Source organism: Mirounga leonina, unplaced genomic scaffold (assembly GCF_011800145.1).
Source record: "Mirounga leonina isolate KUSES-001 unplaced genomic scaffold, KU_Mleo_1.0 Mir_96, whole genome shotgun sequence".
In the NCBI taxonomy this organism is placed as follows: domain Eukaryota; kingdom Metazoa; phylum Chordata; class Mammalia; order Carnivora; family Phocidae; genus Mirounga; species Mirounga leonina.
In genome coordinates this window covers 9106233-9134122 of record NW_023270871.1, presented here as the reverse complement: position 1 = coordinate 9134122, position 27890 = coordinate 9106233, and the positions used below count along the sequence as shown (strand labels likewise).

Sequence of the window (27890 nt, the reverse complement as noted above, 5' to 3'; positions counted from 1 at the left end):
ATGTCCAATTTCCTTCTTTCCTACAACTATTCAGTCACTAAATTATGACCAACGTTTTTCCTCATATTTTCAAATACCATAATTCAGGGTCTCAGCATCTTTTAATTCAACATCTGAAGTGCTCTCACAACTGTTCTCCCTGCCTTTGATCTCAGTTAGCTCAAATGCATACCATCACACAGATTGATAGAAAACACGAGTTTGACGATTCTCCTCTCTTCTTCCTAGAACCTGCTCATGATTTCCCATCCCCTACAGGAAAAAGTCCAATTTTCTTGACAATGCATATGAGACACTCCATGCTCTGCCTTAATCTTTACTTTTTTCTATTAATACTTCATCAACAGGGAATTGTTCGTAATTTTCTGGGGAAAAGTTCTGTTGATTGCCTCATTGCTTTTCCTCATGCTACTCTATCTTCACTCCTTTCGACTAAGCTTATATTCCACTTCCCAGTAAGCACTCTTGCTACACATGAACTTCCTCATAAATTTTCCCTGACCACTCTGTCTCTCACATTGTATTTATCACTTGTCAGTTTATTGTTTCTCTCTTCTAAGACTATGAGCTTCTTGAGGCTAGAGATGATGCCTTAATCTTTATATCTTTATTGACCAGTTATAGTAGGAACTCACTAAGTATTTACTGAGTGAACAGCCTTTAGCAGAATTATGAATGAAAAAAAGACTAAGAGTTGTGACTACGTAATAAAATTAGAGATCTTATAAGTGGATTCATTAAATGCTCAGACACTTAACGCCTTAAAAGGTAAAAATCATGTTCTTCATTTGTTCCCTGCTTTTCAGCTTTTGCTCATCTGGCATCAGAATCATGCAAAAGCCTACATTTAATATTATACTGAGTTAAGACTTTATTAGAAAGGAAACAAGATGAGTAAGATAAGAAAGTAAGGAGACATATAGCAGAGAGATAACAGGAGTCATTATTTAACTAAAACTTGAACCTAAAAAAGCCAGACACATTTTCTGAAGAAAAGTTCAATAAGAACAATGAGAAATTACATCTTGCTCCCTATTAAGTTGGACTATTATGTACTTACTGTATTAAAGTCATAGTGGTAGATCACAAGAAATCTTTTTAACTTAGACGTTAAGGCATCAGCTTGGGCAAAGGCATATTTTGGTCACTGTTGTGCTCCTAGCATCTGGAAAGTGCCTGGCACATAGAAGACATTGAATGACTGATATCATATATGTCAAATGAGTGAAAGTAGAATACTCAGAAGAGGAAAGCTGGATTATTTGTTATGTATTTTGTGACAGAAGGTAAAAATATAAGATTTGCATGGTATACACATACACATGCAGGGTATAATTGCTAATCATATGTTCAATGTTGAGTCAACCACTATTTTATATTGCAACAAGACTTTTAACTTAAAATACCTCATTGTGCAGAAGGCTTATTTTTATGAAAATATGTAGCCTAATTTGAGATGCTAATGCATACTAAAGAACAGTGATTCTTGCTAACACAAGTCTAGATACTCAGGAATGTATAGAAGTGAAAGGTAAGTCAAACCTTCAGACTCTCAAAAACATATGCAAAAGACCTACTGCTTAAAAATATAAAATGCAATGTTAAGGAATGTGAAAATTATCCTATATTCATAATCAATTAAACCCATATTATGTTTTATCCATTTTATATCCCAGCTTTTTTTTCAATGTGTCTGAATACTTTTAAATATGAAGACTCTCAAAGATGTAAAGTGGCAGAAAGAATATCACTTGAATGATTTTTTAAAGCTCTTACAAAAATCTCATACCGCATGTATGCAAATTAATTCTGTTAGTGGATACTACAAAAACACTACTTCATTGAGTGCACTCTTCTATTTCCATTTCTGTGGCATAAATTAGGTGATTTATCTTTTCATATGTTGGAGACAAATTGCTGAAATGCCTTTAACAAATATCTGGTTCATTCTTATTGTTCTTGTTTCATAAAAATGGTACCTCCTCAAAGAGGCCTTCCTGAGAAGTTTATTAAATGTGTTCTCTTGAAGTCCTTCTCCATCACATAAGCCTTTTTGTTGTGTACACACCACTCTGTTATCTTGGATCCAAGAAGGCAAGGACTTTGTCTTTCTTGATTTCCACCATAACTTTAGTCCTTAGTACACATTTAATAATTACTTACTGGATAAACAAATGCAAAGAAGGTTTGGATGTCACACTTTGCAAATCATCTCAAGGAATCATTGATTGTTAGAGCTCAAAAAGAGTATTTTATCAACAAAACAGTGGTGTTCATGTGGATAAAAAGTGATGCCCAGAACTATGAAGTACTCTGGCCACAGAATATTCTTAGTATCACTTTCGATTATACTATGGAAAATGTGGTTTCTCATGTATAACAAAAGGATGCTGGCATCTCTAGATTCCTCTGTGATTTTGATTTTTATGTATATACTATAAGCCAGCATGTTCTGTTTTACTTGTGGTTGGTTTTTATTTTCTTTTTAACTTTCTTTAGATATTTGCATTAGTGATTTAGTACAGTCAGGATGAGAGAAGGGGATTTTTTTTTAAGATTTTATTTATTTACTTGAGAGAGAGAGAGAGAAAGATCATGAGATAAAGCATGAGTGGGGAGGAGAGGGAGAAGCAGGCTCCCCATGAGCAGGGAACCCTACATGGGGCTCGATCCCAGGACCCTGGGATCATGACCTGAGCGGAAGGCAGACACTTAACCGACTGGGCCACCCAGGTACCCCAGAGAAGGGGATATTTCAATAGAGTACCATTATAGAAGGTAAATAGATACTCTGTCCAATGTCTATAACCCAGTAACATCAATGGAATAGACAAAAAAATACTTATTTTTATATTCTATACTAAGTCTTCCCAGAGTATTGTCGGTGGCTCATGGAAGAAATGTTGCTGGTCTCCCTGTCCAAACTGAAGTAGTGAGCCACCTCAGGATGGAGAAGATTCAGAGCGGCAGATGAAGTTGCGTGTCCGTCCTCAGGTTAGGCCATATGACCTAAACACTGGCTCCACTAAAATTGCCAACATTCTGAGAAGTGATTGTAAAGTCATCTTAAAAAATTATCTTCATTTCACTGTGAACTAAAATACTTGGACCAGAACACCTGTAATATTCTGAGAAAATCCTTAAGATGATGCTCAGAAACTTGGCATTGTGAATTAAAGCTGTTATTTTATGATGTATGTATTCATTTTCTATAATCTTCAATCTCTAGTTCCTCTGTGGCTGTATCTAGTCTGCAAAGCCCAGCTGAATCTCTAGAAACCTCCCTGCCCTCCAGTTGTTATTTGACCTGGCTCTGCCTAGAGAAAGATTTTCTTTCTTCTCCTTCCATTCACTTAAAATAAGCTCCTGTTCTCCCACAGCTGCTCAGAAGGATCCAGTTTTATTGTTTTAAACTATTCGGTTTAAATCCCTTTTATGACACTCTCAGTGCCATTAATAGTCATATGTATGCCTTCAGTTGTGCAACAAACAATGAATGAGAAGCTACTTTGGAGGGGCTATGCAGGATCATGGGTAAGTGCATGGCCCTGGTTCCACCAGCCCCATTTAAATCCAGCTCCACAACTTACTGTATGTATGACCTTGGGCCATTTAGTAACTTGTATGTATTCCACTTTCCTCATTTTTGAATGTGGATGATGATCAATAACTACCTCGTAGAGATGTTATAAAGATTAAATGAGCAAAAAGTATAAAAAATTAGAAATGCATCTGGCACACAGTAAGTGCTCAGTAAAATTTAACTTTTGTTATTACTCTGATTCAATGAAGAATAAGATACAGTCCCAGCTCTCATGGCTCTTGTAGCTTAGAGACAAAAATTTAAATAATCAATTATAACTGTATGTAAGTGCCACGAGTGGGTCATTCAGAGGGTGTTAGGCCAAACACAGGAGAGACAACGAGTCCAAACTTATCATATGTCTCATTTCTTCTGGAATGTATTCAAACAATCTGCTGATCAGTTCTTCCTTCATTTTAACAGGCAGCTTTCTGGAGACAATGTCTTAGCATCAAAATTTGGCATTAAAATGTTAGGATCATGATACTGATGAATGCTTTAGCAAAAGTAGGCAGTGTATTTAAAACTAAAAAATTAATTAGAAAAATTCTGTGAACTATACCCCTCTGTTTATGAGAGCCTGTTGGAACGTGTACCAAGTAAGAAGGTCTATTTTTAACATGATCAGATTTATACTTATTCGATTAGAGCAAAATGGCAAACTTAACTGTCGAGAAAGAGGTTAATACCCTTCTGAGCCTGTCTCCAAAGTTCAGAACTGATCTATTTTTAAACAATGGAGTGTGAAGAGCCATGGGCTGAAAATAGGTACAGATCATGTGTCCCAGTATAATATAGGACGTCAGTATATTTCATTTTCACAGAACATGAATCAGGCTGAGAGTATAATACTGTCCTTCTGACCTTTAATTTGTTGAATAGACTGTTAGGGAAGAAAACATAATTTGCATACATATTTACTTGTGCAGTTTTGAATCATTTTTTTTTTGAAGTACATACTTGTTGATTTTTAAAATACCCTCTAAAATGTATTTAGTTAAGATTAACTAAAACAGGCTAGAATCATAGAATTGTAAGTTTATACAGGGATCTTATACATTATCAGATATTCATGTAACAGGCACAGTAACAAAAGGCTAGAAAGACTAAGTGGCCTGGTCATGGTCACATTGCCAAACAGAAATTGAGTCTTTTTCTCTCTTTTGGTGTATTTTCCCTTGCATCCCTGGTTTCTAGAAAACAAATAGACAAAAAACATTTATCGATTTCTTAATGTGTGCAAAACATTGATCCAAGCATGATGGGAAGGTAAATTATAAAATATGGTTTTAGTCTCAAAGTGCCTACCATATGCTTGTAAGAGACAAGATAGAAATACGTGCAAAAAAAAATAAACTATGAAAAAAAGTTAAAGTACGTTACTAAAAATACAAGAAATGTAAAAAGTTCACATATAGTTAATTGCCAGAGCAAAGCTGACAGTACATACTGAAATTCTAAATGGATTTGGAGACTTACATGCACAGCTTGAAATCATAAAACTCCCAGAAGAAAACACAGAGAAAAAGCTTCTTGATGTTGATCTTGGCAGTGATTTTTTTGGATGTGACACCTAAAACATGAGTGACGAAAGCAAACATAAATAAGTGGGACTACATGAAACCAAAAAGCTTCTGCACAGCAAGAGACACAGTCAACAAAATGAAAGACAACCTATAGAATGGGAGGAAGTCTGTGCAGACCACCCATGTGATAAGATGTTAATATCCAAAATATACAAGGGACTCAAATGACTCAAGAGCAAGAAAATAAGTAGTCCAATTAAAAAGTAGGCAAAGACTGTGAATAGACATTTTTTTTTTCACTCAAATGCCCAACAGGTATGTGGAAGGATGTGCAGCATCATCAGTCATCAGGGAAATGTAAATTAAAGCCACAATGAGATATCACTTCACATCTGTTAGAATGGCTATTATTAAAAAGTCAAGCTATAATAAGTGCTGGTGAGGATGTGGAAGGGATATCAGGAAAGGGGAGTGGGGAAGATAATATGCATTATTATAATGAGAGAGAGCCAGACCACTGGACCTTTTCCTTGATTTTTCCTAACATTGTTCATTACTTCCCTCCTTCCTCCCCTACAAGGTTTCTCTAGTGGCATTGTTTCTTTCTAGGGCTTCAAAAATTAGTCCTAGGCAATACTATATAATTCCACCTATATGAGGTCCCTGGAATAGACAAATTCATAGCAACAGAAAGTAAAATAGAAGTCACCAGGGATTGAGGGGAGGGAGAAGGGGGGATTATTGTTTAATGGTTTCCAGAGTTTTTATTGGGAATGATGGAAGAGTTAGATGTGGTGGTGGTCACACAGCATTGTGAACATATTTGCGAACTGCACACTTAGTAATAGTTGATACTATAAAATTGTTATATGAAATTTTTAAAAATTAATCTTTTTTTTAAAGATTTTTTATTTATTTATTTGAGACAGAGAGAATGAGAGAGAGAGAGAGAGAGAGCACATGAGAGGGGGGAGGGGCAGAGGGAGAAGCAGACTCCCTGCCGAGCAGGGAGCCCAATGCGGGACTCGATCCAGGGACTCCAGGATCATGACCTGAGCCGAAGGCAGTCGCTTAACCAACTGAGCCACCCAGGCGCCCCTAAAAATTAATCTTATAAAATAACAAATCCTATATCTCTAGTTTGGATCTTTAGAGTCATTTCCACCTGCCACCTGCACTTGTCACCTGAAGGCCCAAGATGCTTCAAACTCAATACAAAAATAAAGCAAAATCCTTTCTCCATATAACTGAATATCTTTGGGGATTTATTTCTCCCCAGACCAAAGAGCTCAGAAGTTGTTAAAGTATGTGGGTTGTGTTCCATGTCACTTCCGAGTGATCCTAACTGGACCATGTATGTATCTTGCCACTGCCCACTCCCTCACTTTGGGAGCTGGGGTTCTGCTGTGTCTTGGCAGATATTCAGAAGGGAGCAGCTTCCTTCTTCCTGCCACACTTTACTGGCCTAACTTGCTCTATAAGTTTGCCAGGGTTGCCATAATAAAATACAACAGACTGCGTAGCTTAAACAGAAATGTTTTTTTCCACTCTTCTGGAGGCTGCAAGTTCAAGATCAAGGTGTCAGCAGATTTGGAATCTTCTGAGACCCCTCTTCTTGGCCTACAGTTGTCCACCCTCTCCCTCTGTCCTCTCATGGTCTTTTCTCTGTGCTAACATATGCTGGGTATCTGTTTCCTCTCCTCATAAGGACACCAGTAAGATTGGATTAGGGCCCACCCTAATGAATTCATTTTAACTTGGTTTCCTCTGTACAGACCCTCTTTCCAAATAGGATCACATTGCAAGATACTGGGAATTAGGGCTTCAGCATATGCATTTGGGGAGGATAGAATTCAGCCTAAAACACTTGCCAACGCATGCAGTGCTCCATGCAAGTCTAACTAACATGGTATATAAATGAATGTTTAATGCATCTTAGGATGCCTGCCTGGTTTTAGGGTTGGCCTGATTTCCTCATGTCCTTTGCACATGTACATATGCTATTATACACTGATTATTTCTATTACTGACTGTTAATGATGAAAATGAATTTATGTGGATTGTATTTTAAATTCTCAAATATAGGTTCTTATCAAATTCTCTAACACCAAACACCTTCTCTTGGGATTGTCTTCTAATTCACACTACTATCTGCTGGTCCTGTTTTAATAATATTTTTTAGTTCAGCATATTTCTGGACACCAGTCTGCTTTACTTGCTGTATTTGACAATTCAGATCAGTCTATGTTTACCATGTCAGATAGGCTTAACACTTACTCTGCAAATTATTCTTACAACTTGCTTACAGCTTGTAGGCCAATGGAGCTGCATTCTGTTGGAGTTTATACAAATCTGTACAGGGCTTCAGCCTGGGATACCACACAGTGGGGCTGAGATACAGAGTCTCCAATGAACATGCGTGTTGTCAGTATACAGTTCCTTAATATAGGTTTGTTTGGTCTGTTTCTACCTCTTTTTCTTTGCTTCATAATCAAATTTAAGTGAATGTTAACTGAATTTTCTGTCACTTGCTATCATTCTGCCTGGTACCTAATGGAACAATATGTCCTTATGTTCTAGGAAGGCAAATCAATGGGACGATGCTAAGACTAAATTAATTTCAAACTTCATTTGCATTCATACTGTAAGGCTTAAATGTGATTTAATACCTCAAGACCAAATTAGATGCATATGAGAACTGTAACAACAAAAAATATTAAAATGTTTGAATCCGTCCATTTCAAAATTCATTTGTTCTGATCAATCCTTTACATGCAGGCAGATTTCATTTAAGCCACTTCATCATAATTGGCCATTTGTATATGCAGAGATTTTAGGCTAATTACCTTTAACATAATCTTAACAGACTATTAATCTAGCAACTAATGAGATAGCTGGGTTTCAAAATAAGTAATGGTGAAAAATGTCAGTATTAAAGAGGCTATTGCAGACTATTTGTCTGTATCTCTATTGGGCTTTTCTTTTTTTTTTTTTTAAGATTTTTTATTTATTTATTCGACAGAGAGAGAGAGAGAGCACAAGTAGGTAGAGAGGCAGGCAGAGGGAGAGGGAGAAGCAGACTCTCCACTGAGCAGGGAGCCCGACGCGGGCCTCGATCCCAGGACCCCGGGATCATGACCTGAGCCGAAGGCAGCCGCTTAACCGACTGAGCCACCCAGTCGCCCCTCTATTGGGCTTTTCTTAATATAACTATGACTAACACAAAATGGAATATCGTGTGGCCATTAAAAAAGAATAGCAATGAGGACCGTGTCTCAAAATGGGGAATATTTTATATTATAAAGATGTGGAACAAAGAAACAAATGTTGAATGTATATTATCATTACAAATATATTAAGGTGAATAAAAGTTTGTCTGAAGGGAATATATAAATATATTAAAACACTAAGGTGATGAGAATACAGAGATTTTTTTCTTTTATATATTTTAAGTGATGTGTGTATGTTCATTTTTTTCAAAGATTTTTTTAAATGCACCTCTGCTAATACAAAAATACTTGATTACTTCCTTCTTTAATGAAATGGAAAACTACAATAGACTAAAATTGAGGCATTCCATATTAATTCAGCATCCTCCTTTTTCTATTTCTAAACACTTTAACTTTCCCAAAATAAATATTAAAGGTAAATATTCCTTAGCTTTGTTGTTTATTACATAGTTTTTGATATTCAAATTATTTAGGAGTTGCAAAAAACACTTTCTTTAAAAAATATGACAGATTATCTCAACTAGAGAAATAGATTATCTTAAATCTTCCCAATAAGACATAGAAATCAAGGGAAATGCTTTCAGTTTAAGAAACTGAAGCAGTACCTAACTTGTTAGCCAGTGTTTGGACAAATGCTTAGAACACTTTTAAGCATTAAGATATGCCTGTGTGGAGATGTAGTGAAAAGAAGGGCCATATGCACCCCAATGTTCATAGCAACAATGTCTGCAATAGCCAAACTGTGGAAAGAGCCGAGATGCCCTTCAACTGATGAATGGATAAACTGATGAGTGGTCCATATATACAATGGAATATTACTCAGCCATCAGAAAGGATGAATACCCAACTTTTACATCAACATGGATGGGACTGGAGGAGATTATGCTAAGTGAAATAAGTCAAGCAGAGAAAGTCAATTATCATATGGTTTCACTTATTTGTGGAACATAAGGAATAGCATGGAGGACATTAGGAGAAGGAAGGGAAAAATGGGGGGGGAATTGGAGGGAGAGATGAACCATGAGAGACTATGAACTCTAAGAAACAAACAGAGTTTTAGAGGGGAGGGTGGAGGGGGGATTGGTTAGCCTGGCGATGGGCATTAAGGAGGGCACATACTGCATGGAGCACTGGGTGTTATACGAAAACAATGGATCATGGATCACCACATCAAAAACCAATGATGTATTGTATGGTGACTATCATACCATAATAAAACTAAAAAAAAAAAAAAAGATATGCCTGTGTTGGCCAATTTTCTCACACATGCAGTCAACCATCTTGCAATTTAGAAGGCAAACCACCAGATCAATACAAGCCTGTTGGGAATGCTGAGGGAAATTGTTTTTAAATTGCCTCATGTGTTTCCTTTCTTAAAAAAAATAATGGAATGTGTATGTACAATTCACCTTCCAAATTTATCATATCAATAGAGCAGCTTTATTCTAAGAATCCTTTATTTTATTCCTTGACTTTAGCCACAAGGGAATTTCATTGACTCTGCCCTAAGAATATCTTATCATTTTCTTTTTCGGATACTCTGCACTCACCTTAACTTTGGTTTTTAACAAATAATCCCCACCCTTTTTTTTTACCTGACTCAGTATTCTTTTCCCAAATTACCTTGAAGCATTTGTTTCTTTGAAAATATGGAATATGGTCTATGCAATTCATTTGATCTTAATCAATACTGTTTTATAGTATAGCTATAAATTACAGGGGTTAAAACAGATGACATTGAGTGAAATTCATTAAATGCTTTACTTGTGTTTAATTATCATAATCTATGATAGAATTGCTAGTGTTATCTCCATTTTACAGATGGGAAGATTAAGATTTGAAGAATTTGAGTCACTTTCTATGGGCACAGAGCCATTTAGTTTTGGAATCAGGGATTGAATGTGAGTGTGCACACAAACACAGAGGGAGAGAGACTAACCCATATTTATTTTACAACTTACAATTATTTTATACTGAATATATACATGTACATTCTCTTCCCTCAACTAGGTGTAAACTTTCAGATACTTCTTTATTTTAGGAACCATGGTTTCCAAACCTGATTGCTTATAACTTTGAGTGTAGAGAGTGTAGAGTGTAGAGATTTGGGGGGCGCCTGGGTGGCTCAGTTGGTTAAACGACTGCCTTCGGCTCAGGTCATGATCCTGGAGTCCCAGGATCGAGTCCCACGTCGGACTCCCTGCTCAGCAGGGAGTCTGCTTCTCCCTCTGACCCTCCTCCCTCTCATGCTCTCTGTCTCTCATTAAAAAAAAAAAAAAAAGTAGAGATTTTGAGTCATATCCCTTGGAGATGTAGCTGCAGATTCTTTTAAAACAGAATTTGAGCCTTGTAAACTGTATTTTAGTAAAGTACCATAAATATGTCCACAAGACTATCGTCTTCCTCTGAAAAGTAACAGGGAGGAGAATGTCATCTTTGGCAGGTCATTGAAGCCTTTTTTTAATTAATTTAATTTTTAGGTTTTTAAATTTTTAATTGATGCTGTCTTCATGAGAGCCATGATGAGGGCAAGGACCCATGGAACAATCCTGAATAATTTCTTTTATTTTCCAAAAAATAAAGGCATTCAGATTCAGATTTTTAAAAATAATTGTTGTGGGTAAAATAATAACAGCCAAGTTCATTGCTATCAGTTTGCTACCCCACAGTCAACAAATATTCATGTCAGACTCTCTAAATGTGTAAATTTCAAAAGAACAAATTATGGTTAACACAAAAATCTTTAGGGTTTGTCGTAATTCCAGGTATGTGCAAAAGTAAGATGGTTTCTTAGAATCCATCAAAACCCTGTTAGAGAGCTGGGTTACCCAGCAAACCATGGTTCTTCCTCTTGCAAGCATGTGGTCTTTGGCAGATTATTCAGTATCTTCTATAAAATGGGGTAGTAATAATACTTAAGGTATAGGATTTTTGCAGTTGTAAAATAAATTAATACTTATAAAACATTTAAAGCAATACCTAGATACCAGAAAGAATATAAAAAAATATTGTCTCTTATTTTTATTATGCTCATTCTTAAAATTATCCCTGCCTTTAAAAAAAAAAAAAAAAGACAAAACCCTAACACATCCACTTACTCTAATTCTCTCCAGTCCAGGCTACTGAACTGGGTGGAGAGGAGGAATAGGGCAACATCAGCAGCACTCTTTTACGTGATGGTCTAGGTGATAAAGTGTCAGTTGATATAGATTTGACTATATTTATTTATTTGTGTTTGATGTTAATATAGAAGTCTATATGTCTGGTTGCCATTGGAATGTCTAATATAAGTTCTTAGAAGGAAGGTCTGTGTGTTCTGCAAAGTCTAAAAATACAGGGTGTGTTGCGTGTAGGAATTTAGCAATGTAACAGCAGCTCTGTTTTGTTAAGATACTCCATGATTCATTATTGTAATGATGGTAATTATATTTATAGCTACCATGCCTAAAACATTTTAGAACTATACTGTGTAGAATAAAATAATGTAGAATGGAGGAGAACTAAGTGTTTTACAAAATGGAACTTTCCCCAATGATACTTAAGTTATCAGTAAAGAATTGTAGTGCTTCAAGGAGCCTTAAAATATTACTATTCTCTTTAATAATAACCAAAAAATATTGCTTAAGCTTTCCCAGGGTCTCAGAGTTTGCATGATTCCTAAATACTGATTTATGGATAAAATAAATCCTCTGTGGGGCACCTGGGTGGCTCAGTTGGTTAGGCATCTGCCTTCGGCCCAGGTCATGATCTCAGGGTCCTGGGATTGAGCCCCGCATCGGGCTCTCTGCTCCGTGGGAAGCCTGCTTCTCCCTCCACCCCTCCACCAACTCATGTGCTCTCTCTCTCTCTTTCAAATAAATAAATAATCTTTAAAAAAATTAATAAAAAATCCTTTGTGAAGTTCTCTCTCTCTCTCTCTATATATATATCAAATCCCATTTTCCTGATTGTCATAAAATTAAACCAAAAAAATAAAACAAGATAACCCTGAGATTGAAAAGGCAAGTCACAGATGGGGAGAAGATATTTACAATGTATATCCCAACAAAGAACTCGTGTCAAGACTATAAAAAGAACTCCAACAACAGGAAAAAAGTGAGGAAAACTTGACTGGGCAGTTCACCAAACAGGACATTCATCTGATCAGTAAGCCTATTAAAATGTGCATAACAACATTAATCATTGGAGAAATGTAAGATAAAACTACAATGAGGGGCACCTGGGTGGCTCAGTCGTTAAGCGTCTGCCTTCAGCTCAGGTCATGATCCCAGGGTCCTGGGGTGGGGCTCCCTGCTCAGCGGGAAGCCTGCTTCTCCCTCTCCCACTCCCCCTGCTTGTGTTCCTGCTCTCGCTATCTCTCTTTCTCTGTCAAATAAATAAATAAAATCTTTAAAAAAAAAACTACAATGAGAAAATTTTTAAAAATAATGATATCTCTGCATACCTACTAATAGCTAAAATCAAAGAATAATAACATCAAATTTTACTATGGATGGAGGACAACTGGAACTTATATATTGCTGGTATGTGAGAAAAATAATACAATCATTTTAGAAAACTTTTGCTAGTATCTACTAAAATTAAATATAAGTTTACCTTATCACCCAGCAATTCCAAAATAAGGTATAAACATTCAAGAGAAATCAGTGTGAGTGTTGCCATTATAGAAACAGTATAGAGGTTTCTCAAAAAGTTAAAAATAGCACTGCCTTATGATCCAGCAGTTGCACTATGGGGTATTTACCCAAAGAATACAAAAACACTAATTCAAAGGGATACATGCACCCTGATGTTTATTGCAGCATAATCTACAATAGCCAAAGTATAGAAGTAGCCCAAGTGTCCACTGGCGATCGATAAATGGATAAAGATGGTGTGGTTATACATTTGAAAAATTCACTTAAGATTTGTGCACTTTACTCTGTATGATACTTTAAAAAATATCCTCTAGTCTTTGACCAAACAACGTAAATAATTCTATCATACTTTAGCAAAACAAGATGAAGGACTGCTGAAAAGGAAAGACTTTCATATTTGAAATAAACTGACATGTCAAAGTAAGATCAAATTCAGGGTTCTTCAGTGTTGGTTGTTGTATTATGCTTTTATTTAGTAGAGAGAAGTTTATTTGGAATTTGAACAGATTTGTCTATTTTCCCCTGCTTTTTAATTTACTCAGTTGTTTAATTATATAAATATGGTCTCATGATTATTTATTTTATACTTTGGGATTGATCTAACACTACATTATTTACTTTCTTACACCAATTGTTAAAGCTTTAGCTATTGGTAGCTCTTTCATTTGGCCCTCTTTGAAATACACTCATCATTGTGGGATTTTTTTTTTTTATGTTTGTATTTGATTGTTTGTTTTTTAGCACTTCTATACTTTCTGTTACTACAAGGTGCTCCAGGAAGAAAAAATTACATTTTTTTAAGTGTTGACAGTAAGCTTGGTAATTTGGAGTACCTTATAAAGGTCAGGGCCATGTCTGATTCCCTTAGGAATGGAGCACTCCTCAATTTAATGCATATGGTCAATACTCCTAATTCAGGCCAGACCTATTGCTAAAATAGTTCATTGTAACAACTGCCATGAAGAATCTGGATGGAAATTAGAGATATTAATAACTTAACTGTGTGTCTTAGTTAAATCAGTGTGCTATAAGGAACTGTGATTGATGGAGGAGAAGCTCTAAAAGTTTTGTTTTACATATAGAGAGATATTAATAACTTAATTAAATATGTTCTCTAAGAAAATGTGCTATAAAGAAATTTGATTGATAGAAAAGAGCTTTTAAAAGTTTTGCTTCATTTCTAGACTCACATGATTGTTTCTATTAAACTATATACTCTCAAAGCAAGCCAATTTAATGGGAAGAGAGAGAGCTTTTAAATGCAAATAATTACATTTTTTCTTATCAAATGCTTGTTAGAATTTATAGTTTCAATCTGGTAGTCGTCACATTGGAGGTAAAAGTCCCATAGAGAGAGAGAAAATTAATGGATTCCTTTAAGCCATAACAATAATATGAAATTATCCCTGTGGTGTTATAATCAAGGCAGTTACAATAGGTATACCTGAATATGCAATGCATCATAGAAAAAGTTATTCATATAAATAAAGAACAGCTAAATTGTTTATAAAATATACTTCTAATTATTTTCTAAAATAAAGGGTGAGAGAACAATGAAGAGAAAAAAATGTGTGTTTGAATCCAATAATACAGATAAAAGAATTCTCTATTTTATTGTTTTTCTTTGAAAATTCTTATTTTCTCTGCAACCTGACTTACGTTCATTTTCCTCCACAGTATTCTTCCATGCCATTTTACATGTGAAATCATTAACTCAAACAATCAATCTGGTCCTTTTAATGACCTCTCTCTGTCTTCTTTCAACTCATGAACCTTGAGCAGTTCACCTTTTATCTTCATGAAGTTTTTGTATAGAAGGAGTTTGAATAATAAAAAACACATTTTTATACACCAGAGACTTGTTTCTCAAGCTGTTTGCTTTAGAAAGCTTTCTAGCAGATTTAAGTAAATATCTCCCAATGGGGAAAAAAACCTCGTCTTTGTGAGCACTTTTTCCCACTGCTGAAACTCCATCTTCCTTCTTTCCTTCCCTCCCTTCTTCCCTTTCTCCTTTCTTCCACCTTCTTGACCTGCATGCGTATTTACTGAGCATGCACTACATGCAGAACCTTACTGTAGTCCCACCCCCACCACTGCTCTTCAGCACCAGTTACAATTAACCACAAGTTGTCCTCAGTACAGCCACCCATGCAGTCAGCTGAACATTATTTGGGCTTGGATGATGCTACACAAGGTATCTTTCTCTTGTTTTTGTTGCTATGTTCACTTTTTGCTTATTACAGCTGATTTTTAAGTATTTTACCATCCTCCGTGAAGCCCCACCATTAGAGACTCTTTGCTCTGCTGAACTGACAAGAAATTGTTAAAGATGAAATACCTTCTTTTCCATGGTGGACCCCAAATTTTGTGCCCCCTGTATCAGCTGGAATTTTCTTACTTATTCCAAAATAAGGTCAGGTCATTTCATGAAGCAAGATTGAGGAAACTTTTTTTCCTCAGTCTTGGAATCTGTTAGTTTATATAACATATTTTCCCAAACAAGAATTCAGATCTCAGCTTTTGTTAATATCTCCAATTTTTTTTTGCCCTTTTCCCACCTTTTTTTTTTAAGGTTTTATTTATTTATGTGACAGAGAGAGAGATAGCAAGAGCAGGAACACAAGCAGGGGCAGTGGGAGAGGGAGAAGCAGGCTTACCTCCGAGCAGGGAGCCCAATGTGGGGCTCTATCCCAGGACCCTGGGATCATGACCTGAGCCGAAGGCAGACGCTTAATGACTGAGGCACCCAGGCACCCCTTTTCCCACCTTTTAACAGGATTTCCTTCAGTATCTATGTCTCTTAAAAGAGATCACAAAGTCAGGGTTAACCTTTTTCCTTTGGCGCTCATTGGAGAAGAAATTTTTGAGAAATGGCATTGTGGTAAAATTTAGGTTCCTACTATTTATCCCTTTACATATCTAACTTGCAAGATTAAAAATGGTTGGTCCCAGGGTCAACAGGGTGGTTCAGTCGTTTAAACATCTGCCTTTGGCTCAAGTTATGATCTCAAGGTCCTGGGATCCAGCCCCACATAGGGCTCCAGCCCCATGTCAGGCTCCCTGCTCAGCCAAGAGTCTGCTTCTCCCTCTGCCCCTCCCCACTGCCTGTGTGCTCGTGTTTTCTCTCTTTCTCTCTCTCTCAAATAAATAAATAAAATCTTTAAAAAAAAAAAAAAAACGGTTGGCCCCATATCTCTATTTTGGTCCAAAGAGATATCACTATGTCTAATCTGGACCACATCTACAGAATGAAATCAAATGTGTAAGTCTAATTCAGAATTGGCCTGGTTCCAGGAATAAGACAAACAAACAATTCAGGAAAAGGAAAATATAGTCCCTCCAGTATAAAGCCCAGAAGGCTTAAAAAAGAGTGATTTTCTGATCTAGCCCAGAAACAGATGGAATTTACAATTATAGATTATAGTTAGATTAGAGTCATCTTTGTATAACCTTTCTTGCACACCCCATTGTCCTCACTTTAATGTGAATAACATTAAGAAAAAAAACATTAAAATGCTTGTCTGGCAGCTGGGCCTTTGTTTCAGAATTCTGGTCAGTAGGTGCAAGTTAGATTGTTCAACACAATGGAGCACAAAAGCAGTAATATCATAACTAACAAGAGGTAGGTAGTGTGGCTTCTTTTCTTCATAAAACGAGATAAAAGGGAGACTAACACTCTTCCACATTTGAGTTCTAATTTTATATGAAGTATAGTAAAGGAATTGGAAGTTATAAAAGGTAAGACATATATACTTAATTCACATTTACTTGATGTTTAATATATAGCTATACTGTACTAGGTGCTGGGAATACAAAGTTCCAACACAAAAATAAAACAATTTCTGGCTTTGAAGAGATATGCAGATTATTAGAATTTATGTGTCTTTGGTTCTGAACTTAAATTGCAATATTGAGCTGTATGTAGAGTTTAATGTAAGCCTGTGCTTTTCTTCCTGCTATGATTAATATCTTTTTTTTTTAAGATTTTATTTATTTATTTATTTGAGAGAGAGAGAGAGAGAGAAACAGCATGAGAGGGGAGAGGGTCAAAGGGAGAAGCAGGCTCCCCGCTGAGCCGGGAGCCCGATGTGGGACTCGATCCCAGGACTCCGGGACCATGACCTGAGCCGAAGGCAGTCGCCCAACCAACTGAGCCATCCAGGCGCCCCAATTAATATCTGTCTTCATATTTGTCTGCCCTTGCCATCTTTAGGAGATCGTCAACTTCAACTGTCGGAAGCTAGTGGCCACCATGCCTCTGTTTGCTAACGCGGATCCCAATTTTGTGACTGCCATGCTGAGCAAGTTGAGATTTGAGGTGTTTCAACCTGGAGATTATATCATACGAGAAGGAGCTGTGGGTAAAAAAATGTATTTCATTCAACATGGTGTTGCTGGTGTCATCACAAAATCCAGTAAAGAAATGAAGCTGACAGACGGCTCTTACTTTGGAGGTTAGTGAACAAGAAAATGCAACTGAGCCAAACGTTGCTTTGGTTATGTGTCTTTCTCAGAATTTTGGAGATATCATAATGTTGATTTGTGGGTTTTGACTATGAACTTGTGTTTGAATTCTGATAAAAGTGTCTCTAATGGTATGTTTTCACATTTCAGTGTCACATGCTCAGTGCGTGTACATTTACTACTGTGTTAGTTGGAGCGTCTTTTTACCTTCGCAAGCTAGACTGGCTTAAACCAGATGGAAAGTATATTTTTGTGGGAGATGGCTCACCCCAAGACAGTTTTCAGGAGCACAGATTTCATTTATTTTATTGGTTTGCCATCCTCTAGAGTGATTTTCTCATTTATACAAGAGGAACTGGTTCCTCTCCATCATGTTAGATACAGCCCACAGGAGGGGGAGAAGGGGACAGCGGAAGTGAAGAGTGAGCAGCTTCTCTTTAGAGGTGTACCTAGACTTGTCACCATCAGTGCTTATTTACATCCAGTTGGCCAGAATTTAGTTACAAGAGTACCTCTAGGTGTAAGAAAGGCTGAGGAATGTAGCCTCTAGTTGAGTGGTGTGAAAGTCAGGTTTCTCCAGAGAAACAGAGCCAGTAGGAGAATATATATACAAAAGGAGAGTTATTATGAGGCATTGGCTTATGTGAATATGGAGGCTGACAAGTCTTGTGATTGGCCATTGAAAAGCTGGAGACCCAGCAAAACTGGTGGTAGAAGCTAGTCTGGCTCCCAAGGCTGGGAACTAGAGGAGTCGAAGGTATACATCCCAGTCTGAAGGCAGAAGATGAGATGAGATGTTAGCTCAAGATAGGAAAAGAGGGTCAAACTCCCCCCTCCTCCTATGTTTGTTCTTTTCACACCTCCAGTGGTTTGGATGATGCCCACTCACATCGGGGAGGGCAATTTACTGAGTCCACTGATCCAAATGCTAATCTTATCTGGAAACACCCTCAAAGACACATCCAAAAATTATGTTCAATCTGGACACCCCATGGCCAATCAAGTTGATACCTAAAACTTACCATTGTAAGTGGAAATTTGCCTTGCTAAAAACCCTGAAAATTTTAATTGTTTCCAACTTTTTGCTATTATCAGATATATACTGATATATGTGCACATGTATAAAACTTGCCTAGAAGTTGAATAACTGGGTCAAAAACTATACATATTTTTAAACTGAGATAAACACCAAATTGTTTCTTTGCTGAGACTGCCTGTGTCTACATGCCTTGCCTATTCATTTTGACTTCTGTCCTCTTAATAAGTAAAAATGGCATCCCTTACTTGTTTAGTGTGCGTTTCCATTATTAATATTGAGGTTGAAGTGTTCATAGATTTATTCATTATTTATATTTTATTTTTTCTGTTTTTATTCTTTGCATATTTTTTCTAATATGTTTTTTTGCCTTTTTAAAACCAATTATAGCAACATTCCTAATGTATTTTTGATAGGCTATAACTATTTTCTTCAAGATTGTTATTTCTTTTCTATCTTTATAACTTTCCTTTCATCATTCTGATCTTCATTATTGTTGATTTGATATGAACCTGCCTCTCCTTTCCCTTAAAGTGTCAGAGATTTTGTGTTCCTTAGGTGGGTTTTATACACTGCAAAATTATAAAAATGTTTTCCATCTTTACCTTTATTTTATTTAGTTTTGCATTTTGTTACTATTTTATCATAGTTTACTATATTTATTATATGTACCTCGATTACATTTTTATTTTAGTATTAAGCCACCCCGCATATATTTGTGAATATAGTGTGAGGTAAGATTCTGTATTTTTCCCCAAAAGAGATAAGTTCTCCACCATCATATATGGAAGATTTCATCCTTTCTGTAAAACGTTAAAATATTTCTTTAATAATATGCTGATATAATATAAACTATGGTGACGATAGCAACTAATACTGTATTGCATATTTGAAAGTTGCTAAGAAAGTAGATCTTAAAAGCTGTCATCACAAAAAACATTTTGTAACTATAAATGGTGACAGATGTTACCTTGATTTATTGTAGTGATCATTTCTCAATATATATAAATATCAAAGTATTATGTTGTTGTCATGAGCACGCTAAGAAAGCACACACACGAGTCGTGTCTTTCCATAATGCCAGATTTATTCATCATAAAGCAAGGTTAACGTAATTACAAAGCAGGTTCAGGATTCCAAACTCAGTGACATTTCACTCTTTGTTTAACTTTGCTTCTTACTCATCACACAAAACAAAGCACAAGACAAGTTACACAACAAACAAGATAGTACACGAAGTAGGAAGTTAAGGAACCAAACATGAAGTCAGTCTGTGAGCACGCAGTTGAGATAAGGCCTCGGTCTGGTCCGGGTTAGCCCTCAGCATGTGCTGCTTATTATGTCCAAGGGGTGGAGGATCTCTGTTCTGTTCAGAGATGAATCGGGCAGAGCTTCAGTGGCGGCTGCCTTTTTGATGTGGTCAGATGTGAAAGGATCAGTGTCTTGAAAGTCTGATAGTTTGCTGCAAAAATCTTCCTTTTTTAAAGGGACTTAATCTGTCTTGGGCCTTTGCAGATCTCCTCTGGTTCTGCTCATCATCAGTTCTGAGTGTGTCATCAGCTGGTGCTAATTTCGGCGGTATCTGGTCTTAGCTGCAACGCCTTTGGTTCTTGGGTCACTGCTTGACATAAGTCACTGCTTGACGTGGGTGATTCCTGTTACTCTCTGTAGTTGTATCCCTGAAACTAACATACTGTGTCAATTACATCTCAAAAAAAAAAAAAAAGAGAGAATCCTGGGATGTGGGGATATATATATATAATATATATCTACTAGATTTTTATATATCAGGAAGAAAACCATATATTCTGTACATTTTCTAGTATACATGCAGATTCCTAGAGGGGCTTTAATCATCCTAATCAAAGATGCTTCCAGATAGTGTTGAGACAAAAGTAAAACTACAGAGGAGCCAATATGCTAATATACGGCCATTAGAGGCTCTTTTGCATAGAGGAAATAATGTTAGAACAAGCAGAAGGGGGACACTATTTTTTCTTCATTTCTTTTCTTAGTTTCTACCAATTCTGTTAAAACATTAGAAACTTAATGATTATTAGACCTCTGGTACTACAGTATCAGGACTTGGTGAGGTTAATGTTTAAATATTCTTCAACACCAAGAAACTGAAATGTTTTTCTTAGGAAAAGGCAGGAAGTCTGTCATCAAATATCTGGAGGTTTATCCTGTAAGAGGCAATTCAAATGAAACTCTTTTCCTTCTCATAAGTGAGGTATAGAATAAGTGGTTCTTATTACTTTGTGTTCATCTTTCACAGATTTTATAATATGCCATCTCTTCAGAAGGCTTCTCAGTCAGAATCAATGTCTCCCACCTTTGTGTCTCCATAGTACTTCTCATAGCTTTCCAGGGTCCTGGTCTCAGTCGGCCTCACACTGAAATTAATAGAATAGTTGCCTGTCTTCCCTCTGATATTCAGTGTGTATATCAGAATCAGTAGAGTGCTGTTTAAAGCCCAAGATGCTCAGGCCCCACCCATCAGAGATTCTGAATCAGTAAGTCCAGACTGGAGACAAATTTTTATTTGTTCATTAGAGACTCATCAACCAGTATATCTGATTCCCTAAAAAAAAAAAAAAAAAAAAAGTAATGATTAAAAAAGTAATCAAATCAAATTAGTAGTTGAAAAAAAGGCAATGAATTTCATTTTGTCATATATAAATAAATATATGCCGAGTTTGAGAAATGTTCTTCAATAACAGCTAAGAAATAGTAGGAAAGGCTTTGAATTTTATTAAATGCTTTTTTGGGAACATATCAAAATACCCATAAGGTTCTTATCCATTAACCTATTGTGGCTGAATAAAACATATCAACTCAAGGTAATTCGCTTCCTTGACTTTCCCTCTCACGCATGAAGGACACTTTTGAAGCTCCCAGCGTCCCCTTCTTCCCACTCTTCTTTGTCATGATTCTGTGCTGCCTCGTTAGCCCCTTAGCCTTTTGTGGCAGATTGTTCTAAGGAAGAAGAGATTTGGAAAAGCTAAGAACCCAAAAAATCTACTATAGAAAGCACAGAGCATTAATGTTCAAATAAAAAAGAGTAACTGAAAGCTGACGGGGTAAAAAATAAAAGTGTACATGTACAGGCCAGGTGTGAGGGAAGGTGGTTTGGGAGGGAAAACATTTTTGAGGCCATTAATGGGGCTGTGATAAATATGTAGAAGAAACATCTGGAAAGGACTTTTTGGAAGTGTTAAGCATTAAGAGTGTATTTTTACACTTGACATACATTTTGTCAGTTCAAAGGAGCTTTTAATTACTACGTAGTTATATTTGCTAATATGACTAAGGTTTTATACAAACACTGGAACACTTGTCTCCCTGGATTTATCTGGTTACACTATTAGGAAAGTCAATTACAGTAATGAAGATCCTTGTGTTGAGCCGTAAGACCGTTTCTGGGATAAAAACTACTTTGTCCTGATGTATTATTGTTTTTAACACATTGTAGCATCTCTATAAGTTAAATTGGGCTGTTATTTATTGTTTTGGTGGTTATTTTTGTGATCCCCTGGCTAATTTTGGATATCAGGTTTTGTTTACTTCTTGGAGAGAGTAAGAAAGCTTTTTTTAAAAAAATGTATTCTCTAGGAGGTTTAAACAATCTAGGCATTACCTGTCACTTGAAGTCGTCTTAGGTTTCACAAATAAAGCATTGTGTCTGATTCTCTGTCTTCTATGGTTATTAAAGTCCTCCAGCTTTCTACTTCTTTATGAGCAATCATACAGTTCATCTAATTCAATTGTTCATTATATTGAAAAGCTTAAAAAAATAAAGTCTGATGCCAGAGCCAAAATTATACCTTAGAGTTTCTGATGGAATTGAGAGGAGTTGAGATCCAAACATCAGCATATAAAAACAAAATCCCCAGAAGATTCCAAATAATTTTCACATTATATGTGTATGTATACATAGGTCCCTTTTTATTTTCAATAAACTTTTAATTTTTAATTTTAGATACAAAATGATTGCAAAGATTATACAGAGAATTCCATATATCCCATACCCAGTTTCCTATTATTAATATTTACCATTACTATGATATATCTGTCACAATTAATGAATATTGATACATTATTAATAAGTACTTAATAAAGCACACACTTTATTCAAATTTTCCTAGTTTTTACCCAATATACTCTTTTCATTCAAGACCCATTTACTTGTAATGTCCTCTAGTTTACTCTTGGTTTTTGGTTTTTTTTAAGATTTATTTATTTATTTTTAAAGAGGCTGGGGGGTGGGGAAGGAAGGGGCAGAGGGAGAGAATCCTTCAAGTAGACTCCCCACTGAGTGTGGAGCCTGACATTGAACTTGATCCCACGATCCATGAGCCAAAACCAAGAGTCCGACTCTCAACGAACTGAGCCACCCAGGTGCCCCAGTTTGCTCTTGGTTTTTAAGGTTTCTTAGGCTTTCCTTGTTTTTGATAAACTTCACAGTTTTAGGAGCATTGGTAAGGTATCTTAGAGAATACCTCTCAGTTGGGATTTGCCTGATGATCTCATGATTAGATTAGGGTAAATTTTTGGGGGAGGAAGATCACAGACATAAAGTGCCATTATCTTCACATCATAAAGGGTATTACTATCAATATGTTTTATCACTGTTGATGTTAACACTGATCACCTGGATTGAGGTAGTGTTTGTCAGGCTTCTCCACTATAAAGTTACCTTTTTTCCCCCTTACTCCATACTTTTCTGTTTGAGGGATAGTCACTAGGTATAGCCCATGAATAAGGACTGGGGAATAATGTTCCACTTTCTTAAGGGCAGAGTTTATACATAAACTATTTGAAATTATTCTAAATGGGAAATTGATTTACTCTTACATTTAATTATTTATTTCTTATGCCCTTTCTTATTTATCAGTATGGACGAATGAATATTTATTTATAATTTGGTTTATAATCCAATACTACTTTATTTGTTTTTATTTTTTTAAATTCCTGTGTAGTTAATATACAGTGTTGTATTAGTTCTGGGTGTACAATATAGTGATTCCACAATTCCATATATTACTCAGTGCTCATCTAGATAAGTGTACTCTTAATCCCCTTCACCTATTTCACCCATCCCCCACCCACCTCCCCTCTGGTAAATTATCTGTTTGTTTTCTATGGATAAGGGTGTTTTTTGGTTTACCTCTCTTTCCTCTTGCTTCTTTGTTTTGTTTCTTAAATTCCACATGAGTGAAATCATATGGTATTTGTTTTTCTCTGACTTGTTTTGCTTAGCATTATACTCTCTAGCTCCATTCATGTTGTTGCAAATGGCAAGATTTCATTCTTTTTGTGGCTGAATAATATCCCATTGTGTATATACCACATCTTCTTTATCCATTCATCCAGTGATGGACACTTAGCCTGCTTCCATACTTTGGCTATTGTAAATAATGCTGCAATAAACATAGGGGTGCATATGTCCCTTCAAATTAGGATTTTTGTATTCTTTGGGTAAATACCAGAAATGCACTTACTGGATTGTAGGGTAGTGCTATTTTTAATTTTTCGAGGAACCTCCATACTGTTTTCAACAGTGGCTGCAGCAGTTTACATTCCCACCAACAGTGCACAAGGGTCCAATACTATTTTATTAATTATGTTGCTCAAATTGTTCCAGCTTTGGCCATTTGGACCTCTTTCAGTTGGCCTCTGTGTACGTTTGAAACACTCCTGTTATTGTGGTTTTGGGGTTTTTTATTTTTGTTCTTTTTTTGTTGAGATTTTTTTTTTTTTCTAGCTCTGTAAGAAGCTCCTGGAACATTTTGTGTATTCCTGCCCAGTCTTAGATTCAGCCATTTCTGTAAGGATCCCCGGTTCCATTAATTGGAGAGTGGTTTTAGAAACTAAGATTTGGACACCTGGTGTACTATTACTACTGGGCTATCATTACTTCTACACCCTCTCAGATGACAAGGCAAAGAGATATATACTCATATACTAACTTCTGTATATACATATGTCTATAAATATTTCTATGTGTATCCATCTGTTAAGCTAACTATGAGCTCATACTGATATTTCCAACTCTAATCCATTACCACATGGCTTATTTTGACCTTCTTTTCTTATCTGTAATACTTCACTCAAGAGTAAGAAATCTGGTTTCCACTGTATATTTACTTAATTGTTCAATTGTAATATTCATGTGTAGTGGTTTTAGAATTGTAAATCTGTACATCCATAGGAAATAACTTTATCAGCTGGAGTATAAATCTTATGTAAAGTTCTTTTTGCCTCTCCACTCATTTGCAAAGATGCTTCAGTCAGCATCTTATTCCCTAATCTCCTTCAGTGAGGTTGTTTCAACATTTATAATACATTTATATTCTTTTGTTACTTTCTGCATTCTATCCTGAGAACTTCTGACTTCCTAAATTATTTTTTTAATTTGCATAGCATTTGATTTACTTTTTGTGCTGTGATGTTTTATAAGTTTTGACAAATGCTTACTGTCCTGTATTCACCATTATGATATCATACAGAATAGTTTCACCACCTCAAAAACACTTTTTTGTGTTACCTATTCAACCCTTGCCTGCTCTGAAACTTATGGCAACCACTGATCTGTTTACTATCTCAATAGTTTTTTCTTGTGCAAAATGTCATATAGTTGGAATCACGTAGTATATAGTATTGGTTTTTTAGAAATTTCAAATTCCAATTGTTAATTGCTATAACATAGGAAATTGAGTTTTATATATTAACCTTTTATCCAGTGACCTATCCTCACTTAATAGGATTTTGGTCAATTCTCTAGGATTTTCTTCATAGATAATCTTGTCATCTACGAATAAAAACAATTTTGTTTCTTTATTTCCAATCCATATACTTTTTATTACCTTTTCTTATTTAATTGGCAGGGATTTCTAGTACTGTGTTGAATTGGAGTAGTGAGGGAGAACATTCATGCCCTAATCTTAGTAGTCTTTGTAGGGAATTTTTCCCCTTCATTTTGGAGTAAAGCATCTACTTTTTCACTATTAAGTGTGATGTTATTTGAAAGGGTTTTTTTTTTTTGTAGATATTTCTTATCAAATTGAGGAACTTATCCCATTACTGTTTCTGTGAGAGCACAAGCAGGGGGAGTGCCAGCGGGAGAGGGAGAAGGAGGCTCCCCATGAGCAGGGAACCCTACATGGGGCTCGATCCCAGGACCTTAGGATCATGAACTGAGCAGGAGGCACACTTAACCAACTAAGCCACCCAGGTGCCCCAATATTTTTTTAAGTAATCTCTACACCAAGCATGGGGCTCAAACTCATAACCCCTACATCAGGAGTTGCATGCTCTACCAACTGAAACTACCAGTCTCCCCAAGAGTTTTTTTTTTTTTTAATACATATATATATCATGAATGGACATTGTATATTGTCAGTTTTTTTTCTGTGCCAATTCTGTGATTATATATGGTTTTTCTTCTTTAGCCTGTTGATGTGGTAGGTTACACTGATTGAATTTGATTTTGAATGTTGAACCAGCCTTGCATACCTAAAATAATTTTTAATGGATGCAATTTTCTAATATTTTGATCACAATTTTTCTGTTTATGTTCATGAGAGAAATACCTCGGTACTTATTCTTTCCTGTAATGTAGTTTTTTGTTTGTTTATTTTGGTTTGGTCTGGTTTTGTATTAAAATAATTCTCACCTCATAGAATGAAACAGAAAATGTTCTCTCTGCTTCTATTTTCTGGAAACAATTATGGAGAACTGATATTGTTGCTTCTGTATATATCTGGCAGAATTCATTGATGAAAACATCTGTGATTCATATTTTGCTGGTTATTAAGTATTGATTCAATTTCTTTAATAGATGAAAGGTTATTCAAGTTATCTATTTCTCATTGTGTGAATTTAGTTTGTACTTTCCAGGAATTTCTCCATTTCATCTAAATTTTCAAATTTATAGGCATAAAGTTGTTTGTAGTATTCCTTTATTATCCCTTTTTAATTACCCCAGGATAAGTAGTGATGATCACTTTCATTTTGATATTGATAATTTGTGTTGTTTCTCTCGCTCCCTCTCTTTCTGTCCTAGAAAAAAACATTTGAAAATATTTTTAAAGAACTAGATTTTGCTTTTATTCCTGATAATTTTTCCTGGTCCTGAAATCTGTTTTGTCTGAAATTAATATAGCCACTTCAGCCTTCTTTTTTTTTTACAATTTTTTTTATTGTGGCGAAATACACAAACATAAAATCTTCCATCTTGACTATTTTTAAGTGCATGGTTTAGTGGTATTAAAACAGTCATAATGTACTACCAGTACCACCATCCATCTCCAGAACTTTTGTGTCTTGTAAAAATGCAACTCTGTATCTATTAAACAATAAATCCACATTTCCCCCTTCCTCCCAACCTTTGGCAACCATCATTCTATTTTCTGTCTCTACAGTTTGTTTGGTTTGTTTGGAGATACTCTAAGTATCTCACATAAGTGGAATCATGTAGCATTTATCTTTTTTGTGACTGGCTTATTTCACTTAGCATAATGTCTAACAAGCTCATCCATGTTGTAGTGTGTCAGAATATCCTTCCTTTTAAGGCTGAATAACATTTTATTGTATACCTATATCCCGTTTTATGTATTCATTCATTCATTAACAACTGGATTGCTTTCACATTTATAGCTATTGTAAATAATGCTGCTGCGAATATAGGTGTACAAATAGCTCTTTGAGACCCCATTTTCAATTCTTTAAGGACATACTCACAAGTAAAATTGCTGGATCAAATAGTAATTCTGTTTTTTAATTTTTTGAGGAATCTTCATACTGTTTTCCACAGTGGCTGTACCATTTTATATTCTCACCAACAGTGCACAAGTGTTCCAATTGCTCCACATTTTCAACACTTGTGATTTTGTTTGTTTGTTTGTTTGCTAGTAACCTTCCTAATAGATATGAGGTGGTATTGTATTATTGTTTTGATTTGCATTTCCCTAATGATTACTGATGTTGAGCATATTCTCATGTTTGTAAGTCATTTGTATATCTTCTTTGGAAAAATGTCTATTCAAATCCTTTGCCTATTTTTGAATCAGGTTGTTTGGTGTTGATTTTTAGGAGTTTTCTATATATTTTGGATATTAATCTCTTATCAGATATATGATTTGCAAATATTTTATTTGCCTGTTTACTCTGCTGATAGTGTATTTTGATGCACAAAATTTTTAAATTTTCATGAAGTCTGATTTGTCTGTTTTCTTTAGTTACCTCTGCCTTTGGTGTAATATCCAAGAAATAATTGCCAAATCCAATACTGGGGAGCTTTCCCTTATGTTTTCTTCTAAGAGTCTTATAATTTTAGGTCTTACATTTAGGTCTTTGGTCCGTTTTTAGTTAATTTTTATAGACAGTGTTAGGTATTGGCTCAACTTCATT

At 35.7% G+C, this 27890-nt stretch overlaps 1 protein-coding gene across 1 annotated transcript in view; it reads left to right on the top strand.

The window, feature by feature from the left end:
• LOC118006383 (potassium/sodium hyperpolarization-activated cyclic nucleotide-gated channel 1-like) overlaps nt 1–27890 on the top strand; it is a 359980-nt gene that overhangs the window by 296460 nt on the left and 35630 nt on the right. Inside the window, exon 6 of the mRNA XM_034999004.1 lies at nt 17190–17430. Coding sequence (XP_034854895.1) covers nt 17190–17430 — 241 coding nt within the window. The remainder of the gene's footprint in view (nt 1–17189; nt 17431–27890) is intronic.